We start from the raw sequence: 27,264 nt of genomic DNA on the forward strand, positions 1-27,264 counted from the left end.
TTATAGTAACCAAATAAAATTATTCTGGCGATTTGGTATACTGACCGTTATTTGTATGTTATTGTTTCCGTGCATAAATTAATTTAATCGCTTTTTAATTATCTCAACTATAGGATTCGAACGAAATGCATCTTTGACGCCATTCTCTTAGATATGCCATCCGTTTCATACACAATATAAATATTGCGAGCATCTTCTACGTTAGCACTTTGATTAAGAGAAAAAAAAGGTTTTGAAAATAGTCATTTTAGCTGGTAAATTAAATAATTAAAATAATGTTTATATGTTCTGTAAGGCGAAAGGAAATATGGCTGCTTGGTTAAAATATATGATGAGGGGATGGTACTTACCAAGACGTGCTAACACAAAACCACTCAGTAAACATATGTTACATAAAAAAATTGTTACAGGACCTTTCCAGTACTGACCTATCTCGTGAGTTATGGCTCGTGGCGTGGGTTATCCGCGTGGGCCGATGGGCGGGGGCAGGCGGTAGTGGTACGGGTGAAAGACGAGGCCCCGTGGCCAGAAGACCCCTCGGGGCTGGGGTGTTACCGCTATCTGAATTCCTCAGGCAGCCTGAACCGCAAACTATTGAAAAGGAGTACACCTTCAAGGTAATCAGATTTTAGTTGTTTCAATAGATGTTTTTACTGTATTCCAACCATAAGATGACAAAAGTCAAATAAACAACAATTGACAGCAAATTAACGCGATATTATTCAAATCAAATCAAATCAAATCTAAATAAACTTTATTCAAGTAGGCTTTTACAAACACTTTTGAATCGTCATTTTACAATTAAATGAAGCTACCGAGAAGAACCGGCAAGAAACTCAGTAGTTACTCTTTTTTAACATTTTATTGAGCGAAAGGTTGATTAATCTGTGATATTTACACTATGGATTTGCGAAAAAATGGTGGACGTAACTGCCATCGAAATTTTGCACAATATAGCTAACTTATTAGCAAATCTCGTGAAATACTTAAAAATAAGGTTTGTTTACCTTTATTCCTAATTCCATTGGAATAAGGCTATACATTAATCTATGGTACCTTATCTATGTATATTATTCATATCGACAATCAAGTAGTCAATATCCCATTAAATCTTAAAGAGAGAATCTGTTTAGGACACTGGAATTATTATATTTTCTTACATTAATCAATTATTGTGTTTAATCAAACATCATATACTTCTGTGTGATTTCATAAAATATATGTTTATATTCTTCAGGTGTATCAATGTGAAGAAAAGGATTTCCACCAGTTACATGATATGCTCATTAGGAAGCAGACAAACAAGTGCAATATTTTACCTGGTCAACCAAATTATGGTAAATTTTCAACATACTAATATTTAAAAGTTAGTTATACCTTGAAACTCTTATTAATGTCTTAATATTCTTTCAGGTATAGTGGTAGCTCTTAGACTAATAACAAACAATGGCAATATCTCGGAGGCGGTTGCATCCGGCGCTACGGTGACAGCCAAACGGGGATTCCCCGACGTCATAATGCCGGGCGACGTCCGCAACGACCTCTACCTCACACTGGAGAGGGCGGAGTTTGAAAGAGGTGGTAAGAGTACGGCGAAGAATGTCTTGGCCACTGTCAGCGTTCACGACAGCACTGGACAAGTTATCAATGTAAGTTTTGATGTATTCTGTATTTGTGTTAATTTATATAAATAAAACAAGCGATCCGCCCCGGTTTCGCACGTTTGTAATACTGATACTAAATATACTACAGAATTTGTTTATCGACATTATATTAGATATTTCTAAAGTTATCAGTGTTTGTTACCTATATTGTTTGTGTATTATACTAAACTCTCGAAACACTGTCTATAAAAAATACGCATCAAAATCCGTTGCGTAATTATAAGCATACATAAGGACAGACAGCAGTAAGCAACTTTGTTTTATTATAATATTATTTTTAATGAATGAAATATGTAAGTTAAACAACACATAGTCTACTTCGTATGGTGAATAACCATACAAAGTATACGTCACACGAGTCTATATTTCGAAATTGATGTCCTCAATTCAGCTCTTTTGTCTCTAATTATCGTCGATAATTATAAATATATTTTGATGACTTATTTTTATTGAATATGCTTCTACGTCTAAAGTAGTTTCTTTTAAATGTGAAGAAAAGTTCGACCTATAAATTTGAAAAAATATAAGAATAATCAGAAAGCGTTTTTTTTTTCAAATACCCTTGATTAACTGCCTGGCCACGGGAAATTCGCCGACGCGAAATTTCGCATAGAGAGAGAGAGAGAGAGAGAGAATTTCCCGTGGCCAGGCGATTAGGTTAATAAATAAATATAGCAAAATATATATTGGATTATAGGACTGCGTGTGGGGTGCCAGCGGCGTGGGCGCGACGTCGTACGAGTCGCTGGTGCTGTACCACAACAACGGGCCGGCGTGGGGCGAGCAGTTGCGCCTCACGGTGCCGCTCGAGACCTTCACGCACGCGCACGTGCGCATCGAGTACCGGCACTGCTCCAGTGAGTCGCACCACTAATAACTAATGTGACCAGACGTCCGTTTTTGAACGAGACAGTCCCTTTTTAAGATTACGAGTTCCGGTGTTCATGAGATGAACTCTGGGACACGAAATTGTCAGCAGCTCAGTCGAATGCGAGCGGTGTGCGAGTGTGGTATACCGTATACCTCTAATAATTTGTAACTTTCGTCCTAACTGATATATTCTTAATGAATGACTTTAAAAAAAGGATTTTTTTTTCTTGGCTACCTTTAAATTGACTGAAATAAATCAGTGTCCCGTTTTAAGTCAACAAATAAATGGTCACGTTACTAATAAGTATATCAAAATAAATAAATATTACATTTGAATGTTGAGAATAGAGCAAATAATTTTACGTTTTCATATAAATAATTGGAGATGAGATTGTTGATGAAAATCTAATGAAATAAAAAGTAGCGAAAGCTGCAAAATTTAATTAGATTGTCAAGGATAATTTTAAAATTAGTAAATTCATGGATGTTAGCATACCTTGAGTACGACTATTTACATATTGTAAAAATTGTTTCTCAATTTCAAGTTGGTATAAACATCTTCAAATAACTTACTAAGTTTATTTCGCTATGTATTAACAGAGTAGAGGATTTTTCGTTTCGAAACCGTTGGTAGTTTTAACGTTGACTACTTTTTGATAACCCAGTATAGTAATGGCTCTGCATTAAATAAACGTTTCGGTACTGTTTATCAAGTATGTAGCTCAGTAATGTGTGTGTGCATATTTCGGTACTGTTCGTGTAATGTGCAGTAATGTGTGCGTGTGCGTTGCAGCGCGCGACAAGAACGAGCGCAAACTGTTCGGGTTCTCGTTCGCGCGGCTGATGGAGGCGAGCGGCGCCACGCTGCGGGACGGCGCGCACGACCTCTACGTCTACAAGTGCGACGACCCCTCCAAGTGAGAGCCGCCTCTTACTACCGCTACCGCCTCTTACTACCGCTACCGCTGCGCACCGACCTCCAGTGATCACCGTGATGTTGTTATTGACTGTTCCGGTATCATTGACGTTATTATGGAGGAGTACTCCCCGTGATTTGACACGACTACGGTCGAAATCACGTCGTCTACGTTGATGAAATCGGAATCGGTTAATAATAATATCCCATACACCGACATTGCTCCGCTATGGCGCCGTGGGATTAATTGTTTCATTTTCCTTGTGTCTGTAATTACACTTGCTCACACATACTTCGAACTTTACACAACAGTAGAAAGTATTATTTACGAAAGAATGATTAGCAAATGGTACCTACATAGACGGGCTTAAAAAAAGCCATATAACTGAAAGATCATCTCGAATTAGAGAAGTAGTAGAAGTAGAGTATATTTGAATTTGTTTCCGTGTTTTAACCGATGATTGCGGGTTCAAACCCAAGCAAGCAACACTGAATATTCATGTGCTTAGTTTGTGTTTATAATTCATCTCGTGCTAGGCGGTAAAGGAAAACAATGTAAGAAAAGCATGTGTCTAATTTCATAGAAATTCTGTTGAAATAGCGAGGTGGAATATGGTCCAAACTTTTTCCTCAAAGAAAGAGGAGGCCATAGCGCTACTGTGGGAAATTTACAGGATATTGTTGACGTTGTTGTTGTTGTGTTATGGAAAGTAAGTAACGTTGAGATTTTCTTCAACATTTTCCAGTTATTATGTAGTAGCAATAATCGTTATGTATTTAACCGAGATGTTCTTTAACAGGTTACTTTCAGGCAGTTATCTATCCCTCCCCTCGTGCGCCAGTGACACCGCTCGCGCTCCGGCCACGAACGGTGTGCTCGCAACGTTCCAACGGAGCACTAAAGAAAACTGTATTATTAGCACTTTACTTTGTTCTACGAAGTTGACGCAAAATGGTAAATAAAAACTGTTGACATTTTAAAATATCTTCTACGATCAAGACTAATTTGTTGATATTTAAACTGTTTTAGTAAACATCTAACGACCTCCATGGTCGAGTGGTGTGTACACCGGTTTTCATGGGTACGCCACTCTGAGGTCCCGGGTTCGATTCCCGGCCGAGTCGATATAGATTACCATTTTCTATGTTGTCTTGGGTCTGGGTGTTTGTGGTACCGTCGTTACTTCTGATTTCCATAACACAAGTGCTTCAGCTACTTACATTGGGATCAGAGTAATGTATGTGATGTTGTCTCATATATATTTATTTATTTATTTACATATAACTAAAACCAATTTTATAAATAATATCCACAGAGGACCTACTAGCGCTGTTACAATGGCGTGCGAGACCAGAGAAAGTACAAGAGACATTACTTCGTGTCTTGCGATTGGGAGATGGCTTGAGCTGTGAAGAACTGATCAAGTTCCTAAGGGACGTGCTCGATGCTTTATTTGCTTTGTTCTCCACTGAGGATGGCAATAGGTAAGACATTATGTGGTATGAAGTTTTTAATGTATCAAATATTTATTAGTTTTAAGCTTAAACTTGTAGTTGTAATTAACTTAAATGACTGTATTTTAAAATTTTGAAAAATATTAACTACTAAGTTTCTTGCCTGTTTTTCTTGGTAGTATGAACCGGTGGTAGCTTCACTTAATATATTATGTAGTTGTCAAAAAGTGTTTATATAAGCCTACATCAATAAAGTATATTTTGTTTGATTGATTGATTGATGACATGTAATTTTTTTAGCACACCACATTCGGGCACAGTTTTCCTTGTGCTGGTGTCAATCTGTAGTCTGCTTGACGAAACTCGATTTCAACACTTCCGACCAGTTCTGGATGTCTATATAGAGGAGCATTTTTCGGCTGCACTCGTCTACAAGTAAGTACACATATATTTCTTTTACAATATAAATACTGAGTTGGGGTTCTAAAGTTTTTTATCATTTGTATTATCATCACATATTTTCCATCAATAAATTCTCGAGTAGAATTTAGAACTTCACAGTGTTAAGTCTTATTTACGTTGGAAAACACGTAATGACATTTTTCAGCGTCGCGTGTCACAGTATCGTCACTCCGGACTATGTGAGTGCGATTTAAAAATGCCCCTTGTTTGCTCACTCACTTGTACAACTTTAACATCTTATGTACAGTTAGCGAATCTATTGTGAGTGAGCTAACATCATCGTGAAAGGCAGCAAATTTTTATGTTACTCAATAGATTGTAGACGCCGAAAATCTTTTAAGATGAATTCAAGCAAATCGCTACAGCTAGGCAGTCTGTTGTGATTTAGCAATCATCATCTTGAAAGGCAGCAAATTTTTATGTTACTCAATCGATTGTAGACGCCGAAAATCTTTGAAGACGAATGCAACCAATTCGTTTTCGATCGCAATAAAGCCGCACGTCATTTCCCGGTGTCCGCAGGGGTCTGCTGTCGTCGGTGCAGCACTGCGCCGAGTGGGCGGCGGGCGCGGAGGGCCAGGAGCCAATCCGCAAGTGCCTGCGCTCGCTGGGCGCCGTGTTCCGGCTGGCGGTGCGCTCGCGCTGCCTGTTCGCGCGCGCTACGGGCGGCCAGTACGAGGACAGCTTCCGGCGCGACGTGCGCGCCGCGCTCCACGCGCTAAAGGCGCTCGCGCAGCACCCGCACCGCGAACACCTCGCGCCCGCGCAGGTGACGATATGCGTTCTAAGCTTCTTAGCAATTCACACTCTACCGCCAGATAACAATACTCAGTATTGTTGTGTTCCGGTCGAGTCGAGATGGCCCAGTGGTTAGAACGCGTGCAACTTAACCGATGGTTGCGGGTTCAAACCCGGGCAAGCACCGCTGATTCATGTGCTTAATTTGTCTTAATAATTCATCTCGTGCTCAGCGGTGAAGGAAAACATCGTGAGGAAACCTGCATGTGACATATTTCATAGAAATTCTGCCACATGTGTATTCCACCAACCCGCATTGGAACAGCGTGGTGGAATATGTTCCAAACCTTCTCCTCCAAGGGAGAGGAGGCCTTTAGCCCAGCAGTGGGAATTTACAGGCTGTTGTTGTTTGTTTTTGTTGTGTTCCGGTCTGAAGGGTGAGTGAGCCAGTGTAACTACAGGCACAAGGGACATAACATCTTAGTTCCCATGGTTAGGAAAAGTTAATATTCCGTACAGCGTCATTGTCTATGGGTACACTTAATTGATCTCATTCGAATTGTTAGAGCATACATATAATTAATAAGCTATTTGACTGGTTTTTAAAATCAATTTTATATTATTTAGTAGAAGTTAAGGAACCCAGTAAAATTTGTGTTTTTTATTTCTAGTACATATTTGCCGAAAAATATCATATTGAAAATTCCATATTTAAATAACGCGCAAAAACGCTACTTGGACAATATGGCGCTGCAATGGAATCGGTGACGTCACTTTCTTGTATTTTAATCTGTGGTACATATAGTAGAAAAGCAAAGTTTACAAGAAAGTGACTTCATCATAAGCCCGGCCAATCAGGAGCGTTTTGTGTCACGTGACAAACGTTTGAAAAAAATGCATTTTTATTTATGGATTTTTGAATAAATTAAGTATTATTTTCAACTTTCGTTAGTAAATAACCACTTTGAAACTCATAATATTCACTGATTACAATAATTCACAATTTATTTTTTGCACTGTCAAATAGCTTATTATTTTATTACATTTACAATATCATACTTAATTGAATCAGAGTGAACATTATATTCTGACGTGAGATATAATTATTTTTTCAGATCGCTCTCATGACGTCATGGGCGAGCGTAGCGAAGGAAGTGGCGTCGGCTTTAGGACCCGTCGAGGCCGGACGCATCACGGCGGCCATGCTGGACGCGCCCGCAGCCAACGCGCCGCCGGCTCTGGCCAAAGCGCGACTATCAGCCGCCCAGGACATACTGAAGGGGCCACTTGGACAAGATCCTGGTATGTATTAAACTGCTTCAAGTCCTTAGTGAAACACTTCTATTTCGTTTCATCAATTATTCATTATTTATGACACTGACACTAAAATATCATGAATTATATTCGATTTTAACATTAATTTATTATAGAAACTATTATAGAAAATATAGAAATATTGTTGAGTAAAATAAATCTTTTACTCAACAATATTAATTTGTTATTTATACATTTGAGTCCGATACAGAACTCTTAAAACAATAAATTGCTTCAAAAAACTAGTTTATATTAACTTTCTTGCAATCTTATTTATACATTATTTCGTTGGCATTAGGGGCTAGTAAGTAAAGTAAAAAAAAAAAAAACAAAAGAAGATCACAGAACATTCACTTTGTAATATTATTTTCTCTTTTTAAATTTTGTAAAAGAAGGTTTAATATATGGCAAAATAATGCTAATTAAAATTAAATTAATTTAGATGTATATACAATACAGATATCATTAAATTAAAAAACGTAGGCGCGAACAGGTACTTCGAAAAATTAACAATTTAACAACAATTTCAGAGGCACGGAACATCGTTTTAACAACTGCGTGTCATCACTTACGCGTGCATCTCGCAAGGCGTGACGAATTATCTCAATGTGCTAATATGCTCGGGGAGTTAGTCACTTTGCTGTGGAAGAAGGAAGACCCCGACCAACCCGTGGACGAGGACGAGTTAGACCCGGACGTAGATGTGTTATGCTTGAACACTTTGGACGTATTGGTTGAAACTGTGCTACACTTGATTGGGGGCAATTCTCCTGTATTGGTAAGTCTTTATTTAGTTACTTGGCTTATCTAACCCAATTCAATCAAACCAAAACATAATCAAAATAAACTTAATTCAAGTAGGCTTTTACAAGCACTTTTGAATCGTCATTTTACAATTAAGTGAAGCTACCACCGGTTGGGAAAGTAGATTCCACCGAGAAGAACCGGCAAGAGACTCAGTAGTTACTCTTTTTCAACATTTAAAATATGTACTTTACTTGATTTTTGGGGAAGTATTATATATTATATAACTAGTTGTCTCCCGCGGCTTCGCTCGCGATTAAGGGGTTTGGGTGTCATGTGTCAGGTAAAAAAGTAGACCATGTTCTTCCTTGGAGTTCAAATTTGCTTCATACGTAATTTCATCAAATTCGGTTCAGCGGTTTGGTAGTGAAAGAGCGACAGATACACAGAAAGACAAGAGTTTCTTTCACATTTATAATATTAGCAAAGATAAGTTGGTTTTTGTATAAATCTGTTTCATAACTTTAGTTTAGATAAGCTATTTAAATATTTAATATATATTCTTGGTGGTAGGGCTTTGTGCAAGCCCGTCTGGGTAGGTATCACCCACTCATCAGTTATTCTACCGCCAAATAACAGTACTCAGTATTGTTGTGTTCCGGTTTGAAGGGTGAGTGAGCCAGTGTAACTACAGGCACAAGGGACAGAACATCTTAGTTCCCAAGGTTGGTGGCACATTGACGATGTAAGGAATAGTTAATATTTCTTACAGCGTCATTGTCTATGGGTGATGGTGACCACTTACCATCAGGTGGCCCATATTCTCGTCCGCCAAACTATAACGTAAAAAAAAATTGTTTTTCTATTTCAGGGTCCGATGGTCGCCGGTCTGCTGGGCGTGATGGAGTTACTAAAGCCAGCGCACTACCAACGTCTTTGGAGTCACCTAGCGCCTCACCCGCACGACCGGAAACCGCTTAAAGACTTTCTTATGCGGGCTTTTCTGGTCTTCAGGCATCTAATCGAGCAAGATGTTCGTATAAAATTTTACATTATTACTTTTCTCAATCTATAGGCGACTTTCAGATAATTTTGTAAATAAATAGTCAACATCGAACTAAGATAATTTGGTTTTAAGATATATTTTTTGTTATTTGTATAAATTAAAAAGAATATTCCATATACAGTCTACACCTAACGCAATGTCAATCTTGAAATTTTGCTAAGAATTTTCTACTGAAATGTTGCTGTTTTTTACTTAATAAAATAAATGCAAACAACTATACAAATTTATTGAAGACGCGTTGACCGAATTATATATATATTTTTATCTTTAAATTTATGTACCCATCTAAAAATAAGAATTGATAAGTAGTAGCCGTGACACTATTAAATACGATAATAATTATTTTGTGTTTATTATAACATTTGACTGTTTTTTAATACTTCGCATTTTAGGTTTTTCCATCAGACTGGATGGTATTACGGGTCCAGAGCTGCAAGGTGTTGTTGTCCGCATTACAAGATTTGGCGAAGCCGCTCCTCGAAAGATTCTTAGGAGACGAACCGCCGCAGTTTGATTCTCAGGTGCAAAATCTTTTTTTTAAATAAATTTTTGAAGTTGCATTTTTGTCAAATTTTGAAAAATACTAAAAAACGTGATAACTGAAAAATGGTTCACTTTTGGATTATGCATATGAGGGTTAGAATTATTGCAAATAGTCATCCCTATCACCTCCTAACGGATATACGTCGAGTTACCAATAACCTTGTATATCGATATTGTGTTTCCGTATAATTGGATGTATATACTAAGTATGAATTTACGCAAGGATCGTCAGTGTCATGATTGTGTTTGGACAGCTGTGGTCGGGCTACCTGGAGTTGGGCGTGTCTCTAGTGACGGCGAGCGCGCTGCAGGCCGAGCAATGGGCGCGAGGCCCGCAGCGCGCCGCCATGCGCGCAGCCGCCGCGCTGCATCTACTCGCCGTATGGACCCGCCTCGGTTAGTGCGCCACCCGCCACACCGACACTATAGTAGTGCTGGGCGTTTTTTGTAGAAACGGTTTTTAAAACTAGTTCTTTCAAGAGAAACGAACGAACTGTTTCTCGATTATAGAAAAAACGGTTTTTTAATCGAACGAGAAGGCGCCCGCACTCGATTTCATTGACATTTGACGTTGACGATTATAGTTTGTTCGCGTTATGAATGCAGTGGGTTGTCATTGTTTACCGGCTTTACTCCGCCCCCTGACCAATCAAATCTTTTTTAAGAGCAGGTTGAAGGTGTATGCATATTTGAGTTAAAATTCCAACAAATTATATTTGTTTTAAAGACTAAGTATACATAATGAATTTAAAAAATACACATTAAAATAAAATATCGAATCGGGGTGAATAATCGACAAAATTCTTAACACTATATACAATCGTTTGCGAATCTTGCCATCGCGATGTAGAAATTTACATATTTTGACATAATGTCATCTAGTAGCTATAGGTTACATTTATTATTACGTGTACAGCTTGAATAAATTAAATATAAATATATAAATAAAAAAAATTTAAATTATAAAAATAAAAACATCAGTTAATAATTAATTAAATGTGAACTTGACTTTGTAATTTGAAAATATTTGATCGGTCAAAGGGGGCGGAGTCAGGCCGGTAAAGAATGACAACTCACTGCATTCTATACGCGAACAGACTATAGTACGACACAAATTAGATGTAGCATCGGAAAATGCAATGGAATGAAAATAAAACCGATTACTGCCGATTTACTCAACCAATAGAAATAGCTCCCTTTCGCGCCATTCGACGCTATTCGTCGCTATTGATTCACGCGTCAGAGAAAGCAAGTGCATGTAAATCGACGCGTCAAATTGACGAATATATAAGGTCATATGATATTACAAGTTATTACGTTTGTACAAAGATCATATTCACATGAGAAAAAAAATTTTGGTAATTGGAGATAGCGTACTCAATTCGGATGTGATCGGTTTTACGAATTTTGCCGATGCGACATCTAAGTTGTGTCGTACTATATATATTCATCCCATACGTACACTGGATTGACCCCACCGATTTCGTTCTGAGCCGAGGTGCGATCTCATAGGAGACACCCTCAGGACGAACTTTAGTTTTAATTTAGAGCCCCGCGCTCAACCTCAGGGCGGGGTACATTAGTTCTCGCCCGAAAGTCAGGTGACGCTGTGAAGGCCAGTAGGGCCAACAGCAATACACAACACAAAAAAAAAAAAAAAAAAAAAACACTGGATAGTAACGAGTGGGTTCCGCAGGGTCGGCGCAGCTGCAGCTGATCGGGCCGGCGGTGGGCGCTCTTCTGGAGGTGACGTTGGTGGGGTCGCTGCGGCGCGCGGCGCTGGGCGCGCTGGTGGCGCTGATGGCGGCCGAGCGCGCCGCCACGGGTTCAGCGCGACGCACCGAGGCCGCGCTAGTTGACAAGCTCGACTCGCTCGTCGCCGACAACAAGGCCGACGACCACTATCGCCGACTCTTCGACACCGTGTTAGTTGGATTCCGTCTCGGATAACATTTTCATACTAATTCGATTCAAAGTAATATCAACTAACTTACTGCTTCAGAAATGTGTCAATCATTGATAAGTAATTACAATAGTTGTAGAAGGTTATTTTTTTTTGCTGTAAAAATGGTTCATTTACCTACCGTTTTAGTTTTATTAACTACAGGCACAAGGGACATAACATCTTAGTTCCCAAGGTTGGTGGCACATTGACGATTTAAGGAATAGTTAATATTTCTTACAGCGTCATTGTCTATGGGCGATAGTGACCACTTACCATCAGGTGGCCCATATGCTCGTCCGCCAAACTATACCATAAAAATAAAAAATAAATAAATAAAATAAATTTTATGAATTTAAAATAATTAAAAAATATATCTTATTTTGATGTTCATGCAAACGACAGGGAGCACTTGAGTTCTGTGTAAGTAAATTAGTTTAATAAGCAATCGTTATATGTATCATGAAAACATTTTTTTACATCGTCTGATAAAATTTATAAAATTTGAAATATTAGTGTTAATGCAAAGATTTTAAAATAGATACAGTATAAACTAAAATCATTATTAGACGACGTGATTTAAATAGATCTTCGATATAAGTCACGTCGTTCTAAGCTAACTGGTTTTTACTACTGGTACTCATATGGCCCCGGCGTGACGCAGGCTGATGGAGCGCGTGTCGACGGAGGGCGTAGTGTTAATGCAAAGATTTTAAATGGATAGAGTATAAAACTAAAATAATTATTAGATCGAGGTGATTTAAATGGAAGCTTTTAGTTTACTGGTTTTAACTACTGGTATATGGCCCTGGCGTGACGCAGGCTGATGGAGCGCGTGTCGACGGAGGGGTGGCGCGAGGCGGGCGCGGCGTTCGTGGGCTGCGTGACGCGCCTGCTGGAGCGCCTGCTCGACTACCGCGCCGTCATGCAGGGCGCCGAGCACCGCGACAAGCGCATGGCCGCCACCGTCAACCTGCTCGTGAGTGCCACCGCCCATAACATCATCATATATTATCATCTTTACTTTATATTAGTAGTATAACTCAAGATTGTATGTGTTTGAACGAGTTAATTAATATTAGGATTTTATTTAATGTGTAATTGTATCAATGTCATTTTTGATGATGAAAAACTTGACTTACAATGGGCTATTTGACAATGCGAAAAATAAATTGTGAATTATTGTAATCTGTGTATATAATGAGTTTAAAAATGGTTATTTACCAACGAAACTTGAAAATAATGCTTTATTTATTCAAAAATCAATAAATAAAAACTCATTTTTTCAAACGTTTGTCACGTGACACAAAACGCTCCTGATTAGCCACTTTCTTGTAAACCTTGCTTTTCTACTATATGTACCACAGATTAAAATACAGCAAAGTGACGTCACCGGCCCCATTGCAGCGCCATAGCGTCCAAAGTGTCCAAGTAGCGTTTTTGCGCGTTATTTAAATATGGAATTTTTAATATGATATTTTGTTTAGTTTTTAATATGATATTTATGAAATAAAAAAATCAACTTTTACTGGTGGCAACCTCTAATGAATAATATAAAATGGATTTTAAAAACCAGTCAAATAGCCTATTGTAATGTCTGAAGTATTTACTGAAGTATACCTTTTAATTTCCATATTAATGTAACTAATTGTAATATTTCCAGAATTTCTACAAAAACGAAATTGACCGCAAAGAAATGTATTTGCGTTACGTTTACAAACTTCACGATCTTCACATAGCGTCTGACAACTGGGTCGAAGCTGGTTGTACGCTTTTGGTAAGACATAAGTAACTAATTCTTATTATTGTTTTATAATTTATATTTAATTCAAAATTCTGATTAATATATGTTTCAAATATTTACAGCTTTATGCGGAAACGTTGAATTGGGATAGCGATCAGATTGGTGTGGATCCAGAACATCCTGAAACACCCGAGTGGAAACGTAAGGAGGCGTTGTATAACCAAGTGCTGCAATATTTCGACCGAGGAAAGGTAACAACCATACCATTCTATATAATTGACTTACTGGTCAGACACAAATATTCCTTAGCTTTAACTCTTCGCTCTAAGAAGTACGCTTTACTTTGTAAATGCGTCAACAACTTGAGAAAATAAAATACTGATGCTGTAGATTTGTATCTTCTTACAAGCACATTGTTAGAAGAGCTAGTGACACAGTGTTGTCTCACTCGCGCTTCTAACATTACTTTGTTGTTTTTTGGCGGTTGAACATCTAGGCTATCGTATTGGTTATTAATACAATATAGGCTATATGACAGTGCGAAAACTTACTAACGAACGTTAAAAATAATACTTAATTTATTTAAAAATCCATAAATAAAAATGTTTTTTTTTTTCAAACGTTTGTCACGTGACACAAAACGCTCCTGATTGGCCGGGCTTATGATGAAGTCAATTTCTTGTAAACTTTGCTTTTCTACGATATGTACCACAGATTAAAATACAGGAAAGTGACGTCACCGATCCGATTGCAGCGAGATATTGTCCAAGTAGCGTTTTTGCGCACTATTTAAATATGAAAATTTTAATATGATATTTTTCGGCAAATATGTACTAGAAATAAAAAAAAACACAACTTTTACTGGGTTCCTTAACTTCTACTAAATAATATAAAATGAATTTTAAAAACCAGTGAAATAGCCTATTTAAATAAAACTATTTATTACGGATTTTAATCGCGTATATTAATTATTTTGTACATCCCGACGTTTCGAGCACTTTACAGCGTTCGTGGTCACGGTTAGACTTTTTATAATTAATATACGCGATTAAAATCCGTTATAACTAGTTTTATTTAAATGTGTAATAATCGCGAAAATTTAAGACATTTAAGACAACATTAAATAGCCTATTCATTGCAATGTGACCCCAGTGCTGGGAGAAGGGCCTGCCGCTGTTGCGCGAGCTGGCCACGCTGTACGAGACGCGTCTGTGCGACTACGCGCGTCTGGCGCACTGCCTGCGCACGCACGCCACCTTCCTCGACTGCGTGCTCGAGCAACTGCGCCCCGAGCCCGAGTACTTCCGAGTCGGCTTCTACGGGAAGGGCTGCCCCTTGTTCGTTAGGGTAAGAATATTTTCCTATATTAGATTGTTTTAGGTCTTTGTAGTCGAGATGGCCCAGCGGTTGGAACGCGTGCATCTTAACCGATGGGTTAAGACCCAGGCAAGCACCGCTGTTTAATTTGCCTAATTTGTCTTTATAATTCATCTCGTACTCAGCGGTGAAGGAAAACATCGTGAGGAAACCTGCATGTGACAAATTTCATAGAAATTCTGCCACATGTGAATTCCACCAACCCGCATTGGAACAGCGTGGTGGAATATGTTCCAAACCTTCTCCTCAAAGGGAGAGGAGGCCTTTAGCCCAGCAGTGGGAATTTACAGGCTGTTGTTGTTGTTGTTGTTGTTGTAGGTCTTTGGTTTAAAAATGTGTACTGAATTAGGGAATATTTTTAATATTATTTACTTGGTGGTAGGGCTTTGTGCAATCCCGTCTGGGTAGGTACCACCCATTCATCAGTTATTCTACCGCCAAATAACAGTACTCAGTATTGTTTTGTTCCGGTTTGAAGGATGAGCGAGCCAGTGTAACTACAGGGACAAGGGACATAACATCTTAGTTCCCAAGGTTGGTGGCACATTGAAGATGTAAGGTATAGTTAATATTTCTTACAGCGTCATTGTCTATGGGTGATGGTGACCACTTACCATCAGGTGGCTCATATGCTCGACGCCAATCTATAAAAAAAAATCTTTGTTTTTACCAGAATAAGCAGTTCGTTTATCGTGGGCTGGACTACGAGCGTATCGGTGCGTTCACTCAACGGCTACAATCTGAATACGTTTCTGCGCACATCCTCATGAGGAACACGCCTCCGGATGACTCCGTCATCGCATCTGACGGTCAATGTAAGCTATAATGCATTCATTTATTTTTAAGAAAATGGACGAATAAGTAGAATATATCCTCTCACCATAAAAAAGTGCATGTTTAATGGGAGGTGCACGAGACATAAACTTCTGATGAATTTTTTCCATGCAATTTGGCAGCGCAGACAAAAGTCGGTATATTGGAAAAGTCTGAACTCTGTGTGAACAAGTCAAAGTTATATTTATATTCATGAAAGTTGAAAGACTGTATATTATGTTATCTGCTTAGAAAATTGTTTATCAACTCTGCATCTTTAAAGCTAAAAGTTGGAGGTAATGAAAAGTCCGTAGTAACGGTCGACTTTTTTACTCTGAGTTGTAATGCCGTACAGATGTTTGTAGGACTAAAGGCTGTGCCTAGTCTCTGTCGTGAGAATTTACCATAAGTTAATTGTCCATTTATTGTACCTCAAACTTAAGTAAGGAGACCATAAATATATCTTCCATTTTATTCGTCTCTGAAAAACAAACAGAAATTGATATATATTCTCTATATATTTTATATTTAAATTTGTCTTTCCAAGATTCACTGGGGGCAGTGATGAAAGTGAATAAAATGGAAGATTTACTGTTAGATATGATTTTAATTTAAAGCGTAACACATTAATTATATGACCAAACATTGTATCGCGTGGTGTGCGCAGACATCCAGATCTGCAACGTGAAGCCGGTGTCGTCGCTATCTTGAGTAACGTTCCGGTTGCACGCAGAAGGCACTGACTGTAACAGTAACACCTTCTGCGTGCAACCGGATGTCCAAAATAATTAATGTACGCGATTAAAATCCGTTATAACTAGTTTTATTTAAATGTGTAATAATCGCGAAAATTTAAGACAACATTGTAAGACCCAACAACGTATCGCGTGGTGTGCGCAGACATCCAGATCTGCAACGTGAAGCCGGTGTCGTCGCGGCGCTCGTGGCCGGGCGGCGCGCCCGAGCCCGCCAAGCGCTTCTACGCCTGCAACGACGTCGACACGTTCCTGTGCGACCGACCGCTGCACAAGCCGCCCATCGACAAGGACAACGAGTTCAAGGTGCGCCCCCTCATGCCCTCTTCAGACTCTTAAGCTGAAACCGCACTTTAGCGGCGCGGAGCGGAGAGGCGCGGCGCGGAGCGGCGTCGATTAATATTATATCTAAATAATAATATGACTCAAACCGCACCACAGCGGCGCGGCGCGGCGTGAGGCGACGCAGCGCGGCTTGTTTGGCCACCAAAGAATATTTTGCCGCGCCTCTGCCGCTAGTGCGGTACAGCTAGCGGCGCGGCGCGGCCGAATGTTATATACTCAGTTCGAGTTCAACTAGCAGCCAAACAAGACGACGCACGATGGACGAGGAGAAATTGATATCGATATGAATTTTTCTTTCGACATTCTCAAATTAGTATGAAAACGAACGGTGTCTTTCAGGAGCCGTGGAAAAAGTTTGTGGTATTCTCCCTCTTTGTAACGAGAACGTGGGATGTCATGTATCCATGTAGATTTCATACATTTCCTTTTCTCTAATTTTTCTGCCTCTTCACATAGTAAAGACACCGCGATCACTTTTTCAAAAGTTTCGTCCATCTTAAATGTCGTCTAGCTACGCACTGACTAGTGAAAAGGCCGCAACGCGACGCTCCGCTGCAGTCTAGTGCGGTTAGGCGAGGCCGCGCCGCGCCGCGCCTCTCCGCTCCGCGCCTCTAAAGTGCGGTTTCAGCTTTATTCTATTGTTATGTCTAAACGAAAAACATAGAATCATTGTAAATAGGTAGCCTATCAATACCTGTTGACTTCCAGGCAGGATATATTAATTTAATAATTGTATTAACTAACATGACTGTATTTTTTTTTAAATGTTGAAAAAGAGTAACTACTGAGTTTCTTGCCGGTTCTTCTCGGTAGAATCTACTTTCCGAACCGGTGGTAGCTTCACTTAATTGTTAAATGACGATTCAAAAGTACTTGTAAAAGCCCACTTGAATAAAGTATAGTTTGATTTTGATTTTGATTAAGTTTACTGTATTTGACAAGTTTGAAAAAAATATATAAATAAATTATCTTTATTGACTCAGTTTGCTTTTGAATATATTCAAAGTTAAGAATGGTGAACATTCTCGCAAATCATCGGGTTAAACTTGATAAATTTGTATAGAGAACTCGAAGTAATCTTATCACTCGAGATCTGCAGTTAGCTAATAATTGGCTTGTCACTCGACTAACAATATTGATGGATAGATTAATAATATCACTGATGATGTTGTTTATTTTGCTCTGTAGAGTCTGTGGATCGAACGTACAACACTCGTGACGGAAAACACGCTTCCTGGAATACTGAGGTGGTCTGAAGTTATATCTCGTTCTGTCGAAGAAATTCCTCCAGTTGAAGTGAGCTCTCTACTATTATATAACATTTTCATACAGCTGTATAATAGATTTATTCAAATATAAAATGTATTTTTTTCATGCTATAGGTTTGCAGACTAGCATTTGAGCCACCTGATGGTAAGTGGTCTCCACCGCTCATAGACAATGGCGCTGTAAGAAACATTAACCATTCTTTTCATCGCCAATGCGCCACCAACCTTGGGAATTAAGATGTTATGTTCATTGCACCTGTAGTTATACTGGCTCACTCACACTTCAAACCGGAACACAACTATCCCAAGTACTGTTGTTTGGCGGTAGAATATCAGATGAGTGGGTGGTACCTACCCAGAGGCGCTTGCACGAAGTGTGTCCCTACCATCAAGTGTGTGTGTTTTAATATATTCAAACATGATTTCAGTTCGCCTGTGAAACAATGGAGGCAACGGAACGAGAATTGCGTAGCCTTATATCCCAGTACACGGCAGATCCCACACAGAACATCAATCCGTTCTCGATGCGGCTACAAGGCACCATCGACGCGAACGTACAAGGCGGTATCACGAAGTACGAGCAAGCCTTCCTCACCGCGGACTTCAGTCGAAACGCCTCCACGAGGGAAGCGGCCGCTGCGGCTAAGTTGAGGAGGCTCATTTCCTCGCAGCTCGCTGTAGTGGAAGCGGGGCTCACTTTACATGGTCGGTTAGCACCCGAGGAAGTCAAGCCTTTGCATAGGTAAGTAGGTTTCTTTAGATTTTTAAGGGGGCCGTCCTTACGGAACGCTAAAATAGCACTTACTAGTTTTTAAATATCTGAAAACTGGAGCAACGAATATGGATAAAAAATTTTATGTAGTATCTTAATAGATATGTCTCAAGTTTCACATCATAATATATCTAAAATATACATCAATAACCTAGCATATTCATCGCCAACATGACTCCAAACACTGAAATCGACCTTTTTTATTTAGCTTTACTGAGCTATTTAGCTGCTAGTTTATTCATGTATTTTTGCTTAAAAAGGGTCTCAAAAGTGTAAATAACAAGTGTACCACATTAAATTTTTATTATATTACACAATATTTTAGTTTTTTTAATTTAAATATTGCTTAATTTTTTGCATTCGTCGTCCATACATTTTAGTGTGGAGAAAATCATTTGACGGTTTTGATTTTTTATTCGACATCGCTGTCAATAAATCTTCAGTCCCTCCCCAGAGCTCAAGGTGAGAGCACGTCAATTTTATTTCGAGCCGGACATTATAATTACGCGAAACGTCTACGCACACATAGACAAGCGAACATAAGGGTGGGGCCCGAGTGTCGTGGGACGCAATTGTTAATTTTTACTTTTCAAGGAATCAGATGAACTGAGCAAGTATGATTGCTAATCGGTTAATGTTTTAATTATCGTTGCTTATTAGTGCAGTCATTTCGTCGAAAAAAAGGCAAATAAATGACAATGAAAGGCCATGAATTCCGGGGCGCTAAGGCCGCCATCTTGAAAAAATGGTAAAATTTGTTCCCGGCATTAACTCGGCAATCAGATTCGAAAATTTTTACGAGAACCTTTTTTGTACCTTTTTTTGTGCTCTACAAAGATATCTTAATCATTTTCGAGTTCGTCGTCGTTATAAAAATGTCGATCAAAAAAGTCAAAACTCAGCAACAATTTTTGTTTTAATTTTTATTTTTGGTCATAAATATCGAAAAATTTGTAAGATGCAACGCGTAGCTCGATCGCCCGTTCGCTGGAATGGATATTCGAGTTGTGGAGATCATGTTGCACAAGTCTCGTGATTTTGTAGTTTGTCTGAGCCCTATCTGATGAAGTAGATGGTTACCTCGTCGCTCCTGCATGAGCTGCAGAGTCTCTGCTGATGGAATTTCTTGACTTCATCTCGCAGAATTCCTACCACTCGTTCAAGTTTCTGGTTAACGTCGTTTGTGGCTTCCAAGGCAGCGAATCGGTTGCTATCTCCGGCTTGAAGCATGTTAGGTCTAAACGTAGACTTCATCAAATAGGCACATTCGAGCTTGAAACGAATATCCAGAGTGCCTCGTACGAGTTGGTGATCACTTCAGGTATTAAACCCGGTGACCAAAGAGACATCTCTTAGTATCCGTCGCTTGTCCATTATGATGAAATCTATCTAATTTTTGGTCATTGCATCGGGGCTTTGCCCTGTCCACTTCCGTTGGGCTGTTTCTTAAAGAATGAATTCAGATTGCTCCTCTTTTTCTAGGAAGTTCCACTCCTGATATGCCTTGGTACATATTTTCCTCTTCATCATCTGAAGGTGTCTTGTTGGGTGCGTAACCTGTACAACTTTGAAGAAGTACGCAACCCCTGTCAACTCACTGGAGATTTCGACAACGTTATTAATGAGATTTAAAATTAACATGGCTAATTTTATCATGAGACTCATGCACACAAGATATTCGTAGATAATGTCCAAATATTCTTCGTTCCTTAACAATTTTTTTAAATTTGGCAACAGAAGCATTTTGAACGCTTTCTGGGATCCTGTTGTAGAAGCGTATACATTGCCCCACAAAAGAGTTACTGACTCTATGCAGTCGAGTAACAGGAGTAACAAGATTGTGTTTGTTCCTTGTACCAATGTTATGAGAATCACATTTTCTCATAAAAACATTAATATTTTTCCGTACATACAAAACATTACAAAATATGTATTGAGAAGCAACAGTCAATATCTTAATTTCTTTAAATCTATACCTTAATGATTCCTTGGCTCCTAGGTTATAGATTGCGCGAATAGCCCTCTTCTGCAGCACAAATATAGTTTGGATAGCGGCTGCGTTACCCCAAAGTATAATACCGTAGGACATTATACTGTGAAAGTAACTAAAATATACTAGTCGAGCCGTATCAACATCAGTAAGTAATCTAATTTTTTTGACCGCAAATGCCGCAGAACTCAGTCTACCCTCCAATCCGTTTATGTGGGGGAGCCACTGTAACTTGGCATCAAGAGTAAGGCCAAGAAATTCAGTTGTTTCAACTGGATCCATCGATTCCCCATTGATAAGTACATCGGGTTTTACATTTTGCACATTTGGTGTGCTAAATTTTACAATTTTATCTTAATACCTGTGATCACAGTAGTAACTGATGCATGCTGGTCTAACAGATCATATAGAAAAAACTACGCGGCTCTATCATTTAATCAAAGTCACTCTATCGTCATATATTTTTAAAATTATGTTTCAAAGTATTATTATATTTCTCGGTTGACTTAACTGGAGAGTTTTACTGCTTTGGAGCTGCTGTTTTGTGGAGGATTTGCAGCCTCACAGTTGCCTAATTTTTTTTTTCTAAATTTAAAACGAACTCATATCGTAACTCATACCATTGCTCATGATGTTGATGACGTTAGTCTGCTTAATTCTTAAATATTTAACTGCTTTATTAATACATTAGTTAGTACATAGTGCTAAACAAAAATGTTGATATACATTCCTCCGTGTATTGATGCTTAGTACCTTTTATGACCAGATCCCGTCAACGGCCCAACCCCTTTATTTTTACATACCTAATATAAAATAATTTTAATTGAATTATTTCATAAAAAACATTTTCTTGTGTCATTGACTTGTTTAACCAAGACAAAGATTTTTTATCCCCCATAACACCAAACAATTTTTTTTATTTTTTTTGTAAATGTATGATTAGTTTTTTCTGCTTCTGATTATAATTTATATAAAAAAAAATGTGTTAGATATTTTTTTCATATCGCTGTTATCGTAATAATTGTCAAATTGTAATATTTTTTTGTGTTTATTTAATAGATTTAAGTGAAATGAAAAAAAAAACAATATAATTAATATATGCTTCTGTTATTTTTATTTATTAAACATTAGTAAGTGATTATTTAATGTGTCTAAAATATTCTCAAAATAATAATAATTTATTTAGAAGCGTAAAAAGCAGTTGAAAATCTAAAAATCATTAGGTATATTAGGCATCTTATTGCACTCGGACCGCACCCTTTGCTAAAAAACAATTTAAGATTGATTTTGCGAGTGACAACCTCATAGCTAATTACATTGCTCGTATTTAAATGTATTTTTATAAATCCTACGTTGTGAATGCGCAATGAAAATATAATTTATTCGTTGCATCGACAAAAAGCAACTAAGTATTTCAGGGGATGCGTACGATACACCGAAAAATGTAAATGTATTATTGTAAAATACCTATGTGTGTGTTCGAAAATAAATTCCCACGCTTACAGACTGCGCTCTTAATGATAACTAAAATTGGAATACGATTGACTGTGTTACTTCTATTTCTAATAGCAATGCAGTAATTAATTTCAATTTATATGTTTCCCTTAACCGGATAAAAGTTTTCTTTTTAAAGAAAATATTTCAGAGTTAACTCACAATACTGAGCCATTGCCAATTTTGTAATATAGAAATAAATAAAAGAAGCTTGTAACCCCGCAATCTAGAGTCAAAATATGCGTGTCATCGTCCCATTTAATTGTTATTATCCAATAAGAGTAATTTACATAAGAAGTATTTCTCTCTATACAGGCGGTTGGTGGAGCGGTTTACACAGTTGAGGCAGAACTTAGGACCGGGATTAGCACGTGCTAGAAGACAACTATCCGAAAGTATAGTAAAGTAAGTACAATTAAGAAAGATTTCATATTTTGTTATAGTTATCGAGTCTATCCTCATTGCTATGTTTTTTTTTTTCTAGCACGCCATTGCCACCAGTGCCAGCGTTGGACAAAAGGTCGCACAGTATTCAACAGAATGACAGTTATTATGAGGATGGACACCTTTATAACAAACCGATTGTAAGTATAACACTGATGATCTCGTTTAATGCTCACAAGTTAAGTTCTAACGTGACTGCAAATGCAAAGCAATTGTTGTATTATACTTTCTAGCAAAAGAAATTCCATGGATTATCGTTTACCATGCAACAACAGACGGTAGTCGGAAAAAAATGTATTTTAATGTCAAAAAGTATTTATTTAATATAAAAATACAATAGTAATTTTTCAAAGGCAATACTTAATATGATTGCGTTCCATATGACCATATAATATACGACGTGAATAATAAATACATACCTATACATCAAAAATTAATATATTAATTTGCTCTTAACTTACAATGCAACAAGAGAATTATATAATTCGTGTTGTTTTTACTTTGTTAAACCAGTGTCATTGGGCCATTTTTCATTTCCAGTATTCGCTTGAAGATTCAATGGATCAGCAGAGTGGTATAATGTCGAACAGTCTTCCGGTGTCTGATAACAGAGATAATAGGGATTGTAACGACGATAATTCCATGATCAAGTCAGCACCTCCTTTGCCGTCTAGACCTAAATCTGGAGACCCGAGAAGCCCGACAAGACCACCCTTAGAAAAATATAGGTAAGTAGACAAACATCAAAATAAATATTTGTATGATTAATTATTTTTAGAAGATTTTCTAATTTGATCAGATACTGAACGCTCATTGGTCGCCTATGTATGTACTTCCATAACCCACATAAATTACAATTTTATACATATAATTACAGAGATGTCGTAGACGAAGAGGTAGAAACTCGTCGTCACAGCCGCACGTCTTGGAGCGAGCCCGGGGACGCTCCGCCCTTGCCTCCAAGGGTATCTGGTAAGTATTTTATTTCAAATATTTTATAACACTTAAAATGTAAAAAGGTACGTCTTAGGTAGCCTATTATTTCACTCCTCGTAGCTACAACGGCAGTCGTAAGGATAATCGAAACGGTTGTTCCAAAAATTTTTGGGTTGCGACAAAACGCTAACGTTCTGATCTTAAATTTACTTGAAAAAAAAAATTAAATCGAAGTCAATCAATAGGCATTGAAGAAGTTCATAGAATGATTTCACTAGCCATTGAAGCATGTGGGAAATTTCGTCGATAGTTCCACATCTGTTTCAGTCAGTGTATTCTCATTCCACGGAATGCTTATTCCCTAATTCAAAGTGGTTTGGACATAAAAATCAAAATGAAAAGTAAAACGATGCAATTGAGAACTTTTCCAGGTTCTTGAATAGTTTTGTTATACTAGATTTATATATAAACTTTTGTATTATGTAATAATATCGATAACAACTTGCTATTTATTAAATTTTATAAATTATTATATTATTTATTAGTAGAGCACCACCCACCTTATATTCTATGACCTATCCTACACCTGTTGGTTGCCTGGAAGAGATCGCTATGTAGCGATAAGGTCGCCAAAATTGTACGCCTGTTATATCTAGGCCATATCTTTGTCATTTGTATTTTTTTTATTTCACTGTGTGGTGTACAATAAAGAATAAACTAAAATACAACGCATGTGATTCTTCAGGCGACAAGCGTTCGTGGGGCGAAGCGCCCGCCGTGCCGCGGCGCGCGCGCTGCTCGGAGGAGCGCGACTCGGGCGTCAGCGTCGACGCGCACCTCTACACCAACGCGCCCGAGCGACACGAGCGACACGACCACGGTAACCTGTACACCTGTACACACCAGCCCACTACACTGACCTGACCCTGACTCTTTGGGTCAAAAAACAAGGACACGGTAGCCACAGGCTACCGTAGAGGATACGCCCGGGTAAGGAGGTTCGCCTCGAGGCCCGTACCCAACCCTGGCCTAGGCCAAGAACCCTAGGTGGAAGAACCCGGATTGATTGACTACACTGACCTTATTATAGTGTACAATAGGGAACATGCGAATATAATATTTATTAAAATTTTCCTATTACACTGTTAAAAAAATTTAAAAGAAGGGTTGCAAGGTTTATATTTGATATAATGTGGTTTTCTGACAATAATTATGAATTAAAGTACCTTGAAACGGAACGTATTTCAAAACACCAATTAGCGTTCAGTGACGTCACTCCTGTTATGACTACTTATTTGAGGTTATAGTTGTAAAAAAGTGAATAATGAAATAAAAATTAATTGCGTATTTGAAATAAAAATGGAAGTTTTTTTCTCAATTTTGTGTCAGAAGTTCCACTCACTCAAAACCATTTATTTGAAAAAAATGTTGAAGTAGTATGAACACGGCACAAAACATACGTCAATACGGCTTTTTTCGGAGTATTGTTTTACTGTATTTTAATCTGTGGTACATATAGTAGAAAAGCAAAATTTACAAGAAAGTGACTTCATTATAAGCTCGGCCAATCAGGAGCGTTTTGTGTCACGTGACAAACGATTGAAAATTTGCATTTTTATTTATGGATTTTTGAAAAAAATTAAGTATTATTTTCAACTTTCGTTAGTATATAACTATTGTCAAAGTCATAATATACACTGATTACAATAATTCGCAATTTATTTTTCGCATTGTCAAATAGCCTACCCGACCGGGAAGAGGTCGGGTGCAGGACCAACGATTGACTTTCAGACCTTAAGATCTGTGGGCTTTTATCAGAACAAGATATTTGACAAAGAATTGTGGTCAAATGATGGAAGTAGTCTTCTTTGCACGTAACCAAAGCGTCACAATAAAAGCGAACATTTAAATTAGATAGCAAAAGGATCGTTGATATAAAAACATACGCCTATTTTTCCTTCAAACTCATTCATAATCTTTGACTATAGTCTGTTCGCGTTAAGAATGCAGTGAGTTGTCATTGTTTACCGGCCTGACTCCGCCCCCTTTGACCAATCAAATCTTTTCAAATTACAAAGTCAAGTTCACATTTAATTAATTATTAACCGATATTTTTATAATTTAAATTTTGTTTATTTATATATTTATATTTAATTTATTTAAGCTGTACACGTAATAATAAATGTAACCTATAGCTACTAGATGACGTTATGTCAAAATATGTAAATTTCTACATCGCGATGGCAAGATTCGCAAACGATTGTATACAGTGTTAAGAATTTTGTCGATTATTCACAAAAGCAGGATCGAGTGATATAAGTTGTTCACAAGTAATTTGTTTGTTTAAATTGTTCATTTATTTAAATTTTTATTATTATTAACTGATATTTAAAAATATGAATACTTATATTAAAATAAAAAAAAAAACAAATATAATTTATTGGAATTTTAACACAAATATGCATACACCTTCACCCTGCTGTTAAAAAAGATTTGATTGGTCAGGGGGCGGAGTAAAGCCGGTAAACAATGACAACTCACTGCATTCTTAACGCGAACAAACTATAGTGTGTATTCAGCGATTTCATAAAAACATTTAAACATGATACAGCTTGGCTTATTTTAAGGTAGATAAAAACAAAATTAACGTTAAATAATTTCCTTTAGATATCGACATCGTTGAATCGCTTCGTTATGAAGAAATAATCTCAATGATGTCTGAGCCTCTGCACGTCGACGAGGGCGAGACTCCGCCCCCAATTCCACCGAAGGGCCTCGGACACCTCAGCAGCTTCGATTCGGGCCACCACGAGAACGGCGAGTCGCATTGCTAACAATTACCACCGACGCGTTATTTCAGAGACGATTGGATTAAGGGCACACTGACACAATACTTTGTATTGGACTTTTGAGTTTGATTTGCGATTTTTTTTTTAATATCATAATGCGATCTTGTTTTAATATATAAAAAAAGATCAAGGCGAATCTATTCGCCTTTATACGAATCTAATTACACGTATGGATACATGACATACGTACAGCGTTTTACCAAATATACGGTCAGAATTTAGAGAAAAATTAAACATTAAACACCTTATATAAGGCTCTTTATACTGCGATACCAATAAGCCAATTTCATTTTTTTTGAAGATTAAATTTGTGTCGCACCTTATTCAGGATGATCTGAAGTAATGGATTTAATATATATCCAGTAAAAGATAATATTTTAAATGACATGATTGATTCAATAAATGACAGTTGTACATTTGACAGCAGTTCTTTAAAGGGGTTAAAAAGTATGTATATTTAATAATAATAAATAATGATAATTCTTATAGTGACAAATCAAGTAGATTCTTATCTGACAAATATTTTAATTTTAAATACCAATGACATTTCAGATGAATTAAATGTGTTATAATATAATTTAACTAACATAAACTTTCTGCGTCTCCATATGTTCATAGACCCCAGTTTGAACTATGACCAAAATCATTAAAAAACAATATCTAAAAATCTACATTTTTTTTTCTTTTGACTTTTTTTTTAAATATTGTATAGCAATTTGCTAAAGGGTTGTTTCAGTGTGCCATATATCGAAAATATTTTTAT

At 37.7% G+C, this 27,264-nt stretch overlaps 1 protein-coding gene across 1 annotated transcript in view; it reads left to right on the plus strand.

The window, feature by feature from the left end:
- The window catches only part of LOC124530726 (dedicator of cytokinesis protein 3), a 58,153-nt gene extending 31,424 nt beyond the window's left edge, over positions 1–26,729 (plus strand). The window contains exons 7-35 of the mRNA XM_047104985.1: positions 411–617; positions 1,238–1,337; positions 1,414–1,649; positions 2,362–2,521; positions 3,328–3,451; positions 4,251–4,405; positions 4,767–4,935; positions 5,206–5,340; positions 5,890–6,136; positions 7,221–7,407; positions 7,950–8,197; positions 9,035–9,196; positions 9,622–9,750; positions 10,027–10,168; positions 11,469–11,697; positions 12,537–12,693; positions 13,378–13,491; positions 13,581–13,709; positions 14,611–14,805; positions 15,509–15,650; positions 16,549–16,709; positions 17,937–18,044; positions 18,445–18,758; positions 22,588–22,677; positions 22,757–22,856; positions 23,257–23,444; positions 23,594–23,688; positions 24,398–24,532; positions 26,320–26,729. Coding sequence (XP_046960941.1) covers positions 411–617; positions 1,238–1,337; positions 1,414–1,649; positions 2,362–2,521; positions 3,328–3,451; positions 4,251–4,405; positions 4,767–4,935; positions 5,206–5,340; positions 5,890–6,136; positions 7,221–7,407; positions 7,950–8,197; positions 9,035–9,196; positions 9,622–9,750; positions 10,027–10,168; positions 11,469–11,697; positions 12,537–12,693; positions 13,378–13,491; positions 13,581–13,709; positions 14,611–14,805; positions 15,509–15,650; positions 16,549–16,709; positions 17,937–18,044; positions 18,445–18,758; positions 22,588–22,677; positions 22,757–22,856; positions 23,257–23,444; positions 23,594–23,688; positions 24,398–24,532; positions 26,320–26,486 — 4,725 coding nt within the window. The 3' untranslated portion in view covers positions 26,487–26,729. The remainder of the gene's footprint in view (positions 1–410; positions 618–1,237; positions 1,338–1,413; positions 1,650–2,361; positions 2,522–3,327; positions 3,452–4,250; positions 4,406–4,766; positions 4,936–5,205; positions 5,341–5,889; positions 6,137–7,220; positions 7,408–7,949; positions 8,198–9,034; positions 9,197–9,621; positions 9,751–10,026; positions 10,169–11,468; positions 11,698–12,536; positions 12,694–13,377; positions 13,492–13,580; positions 13,710–14,610; positions 14,806–15,508; positions 15,651–16,548; positions 16,710–17,936; positions 18,045–18,444; positions 18,759–22,587; positions 22,678–22,756; positions 22,857–23,256; positions 23,445–23,593; positions 23,689–24,397; positions 24,533–26,319) is intronic.
- The last annotated feature ends 535 nt before the right edge of the window (positions 26,730–27,264 follow it).

This window comes from Vanessa cardui, chromosome 6 (genome assembly GCF_905220365.1).
Source record: "Vanessa cardui chromosome 6, ilVanCard2.1, whole genome shotgun sequence".
In the NCBI taxonomy this organism is placed as follows: domain Eukaryota; kingdom Metazoa; phylum Arthropoda; class Insecta; order Lepidoptera; family Nymphalidae; genus Vanessa; species Vanessa cardui.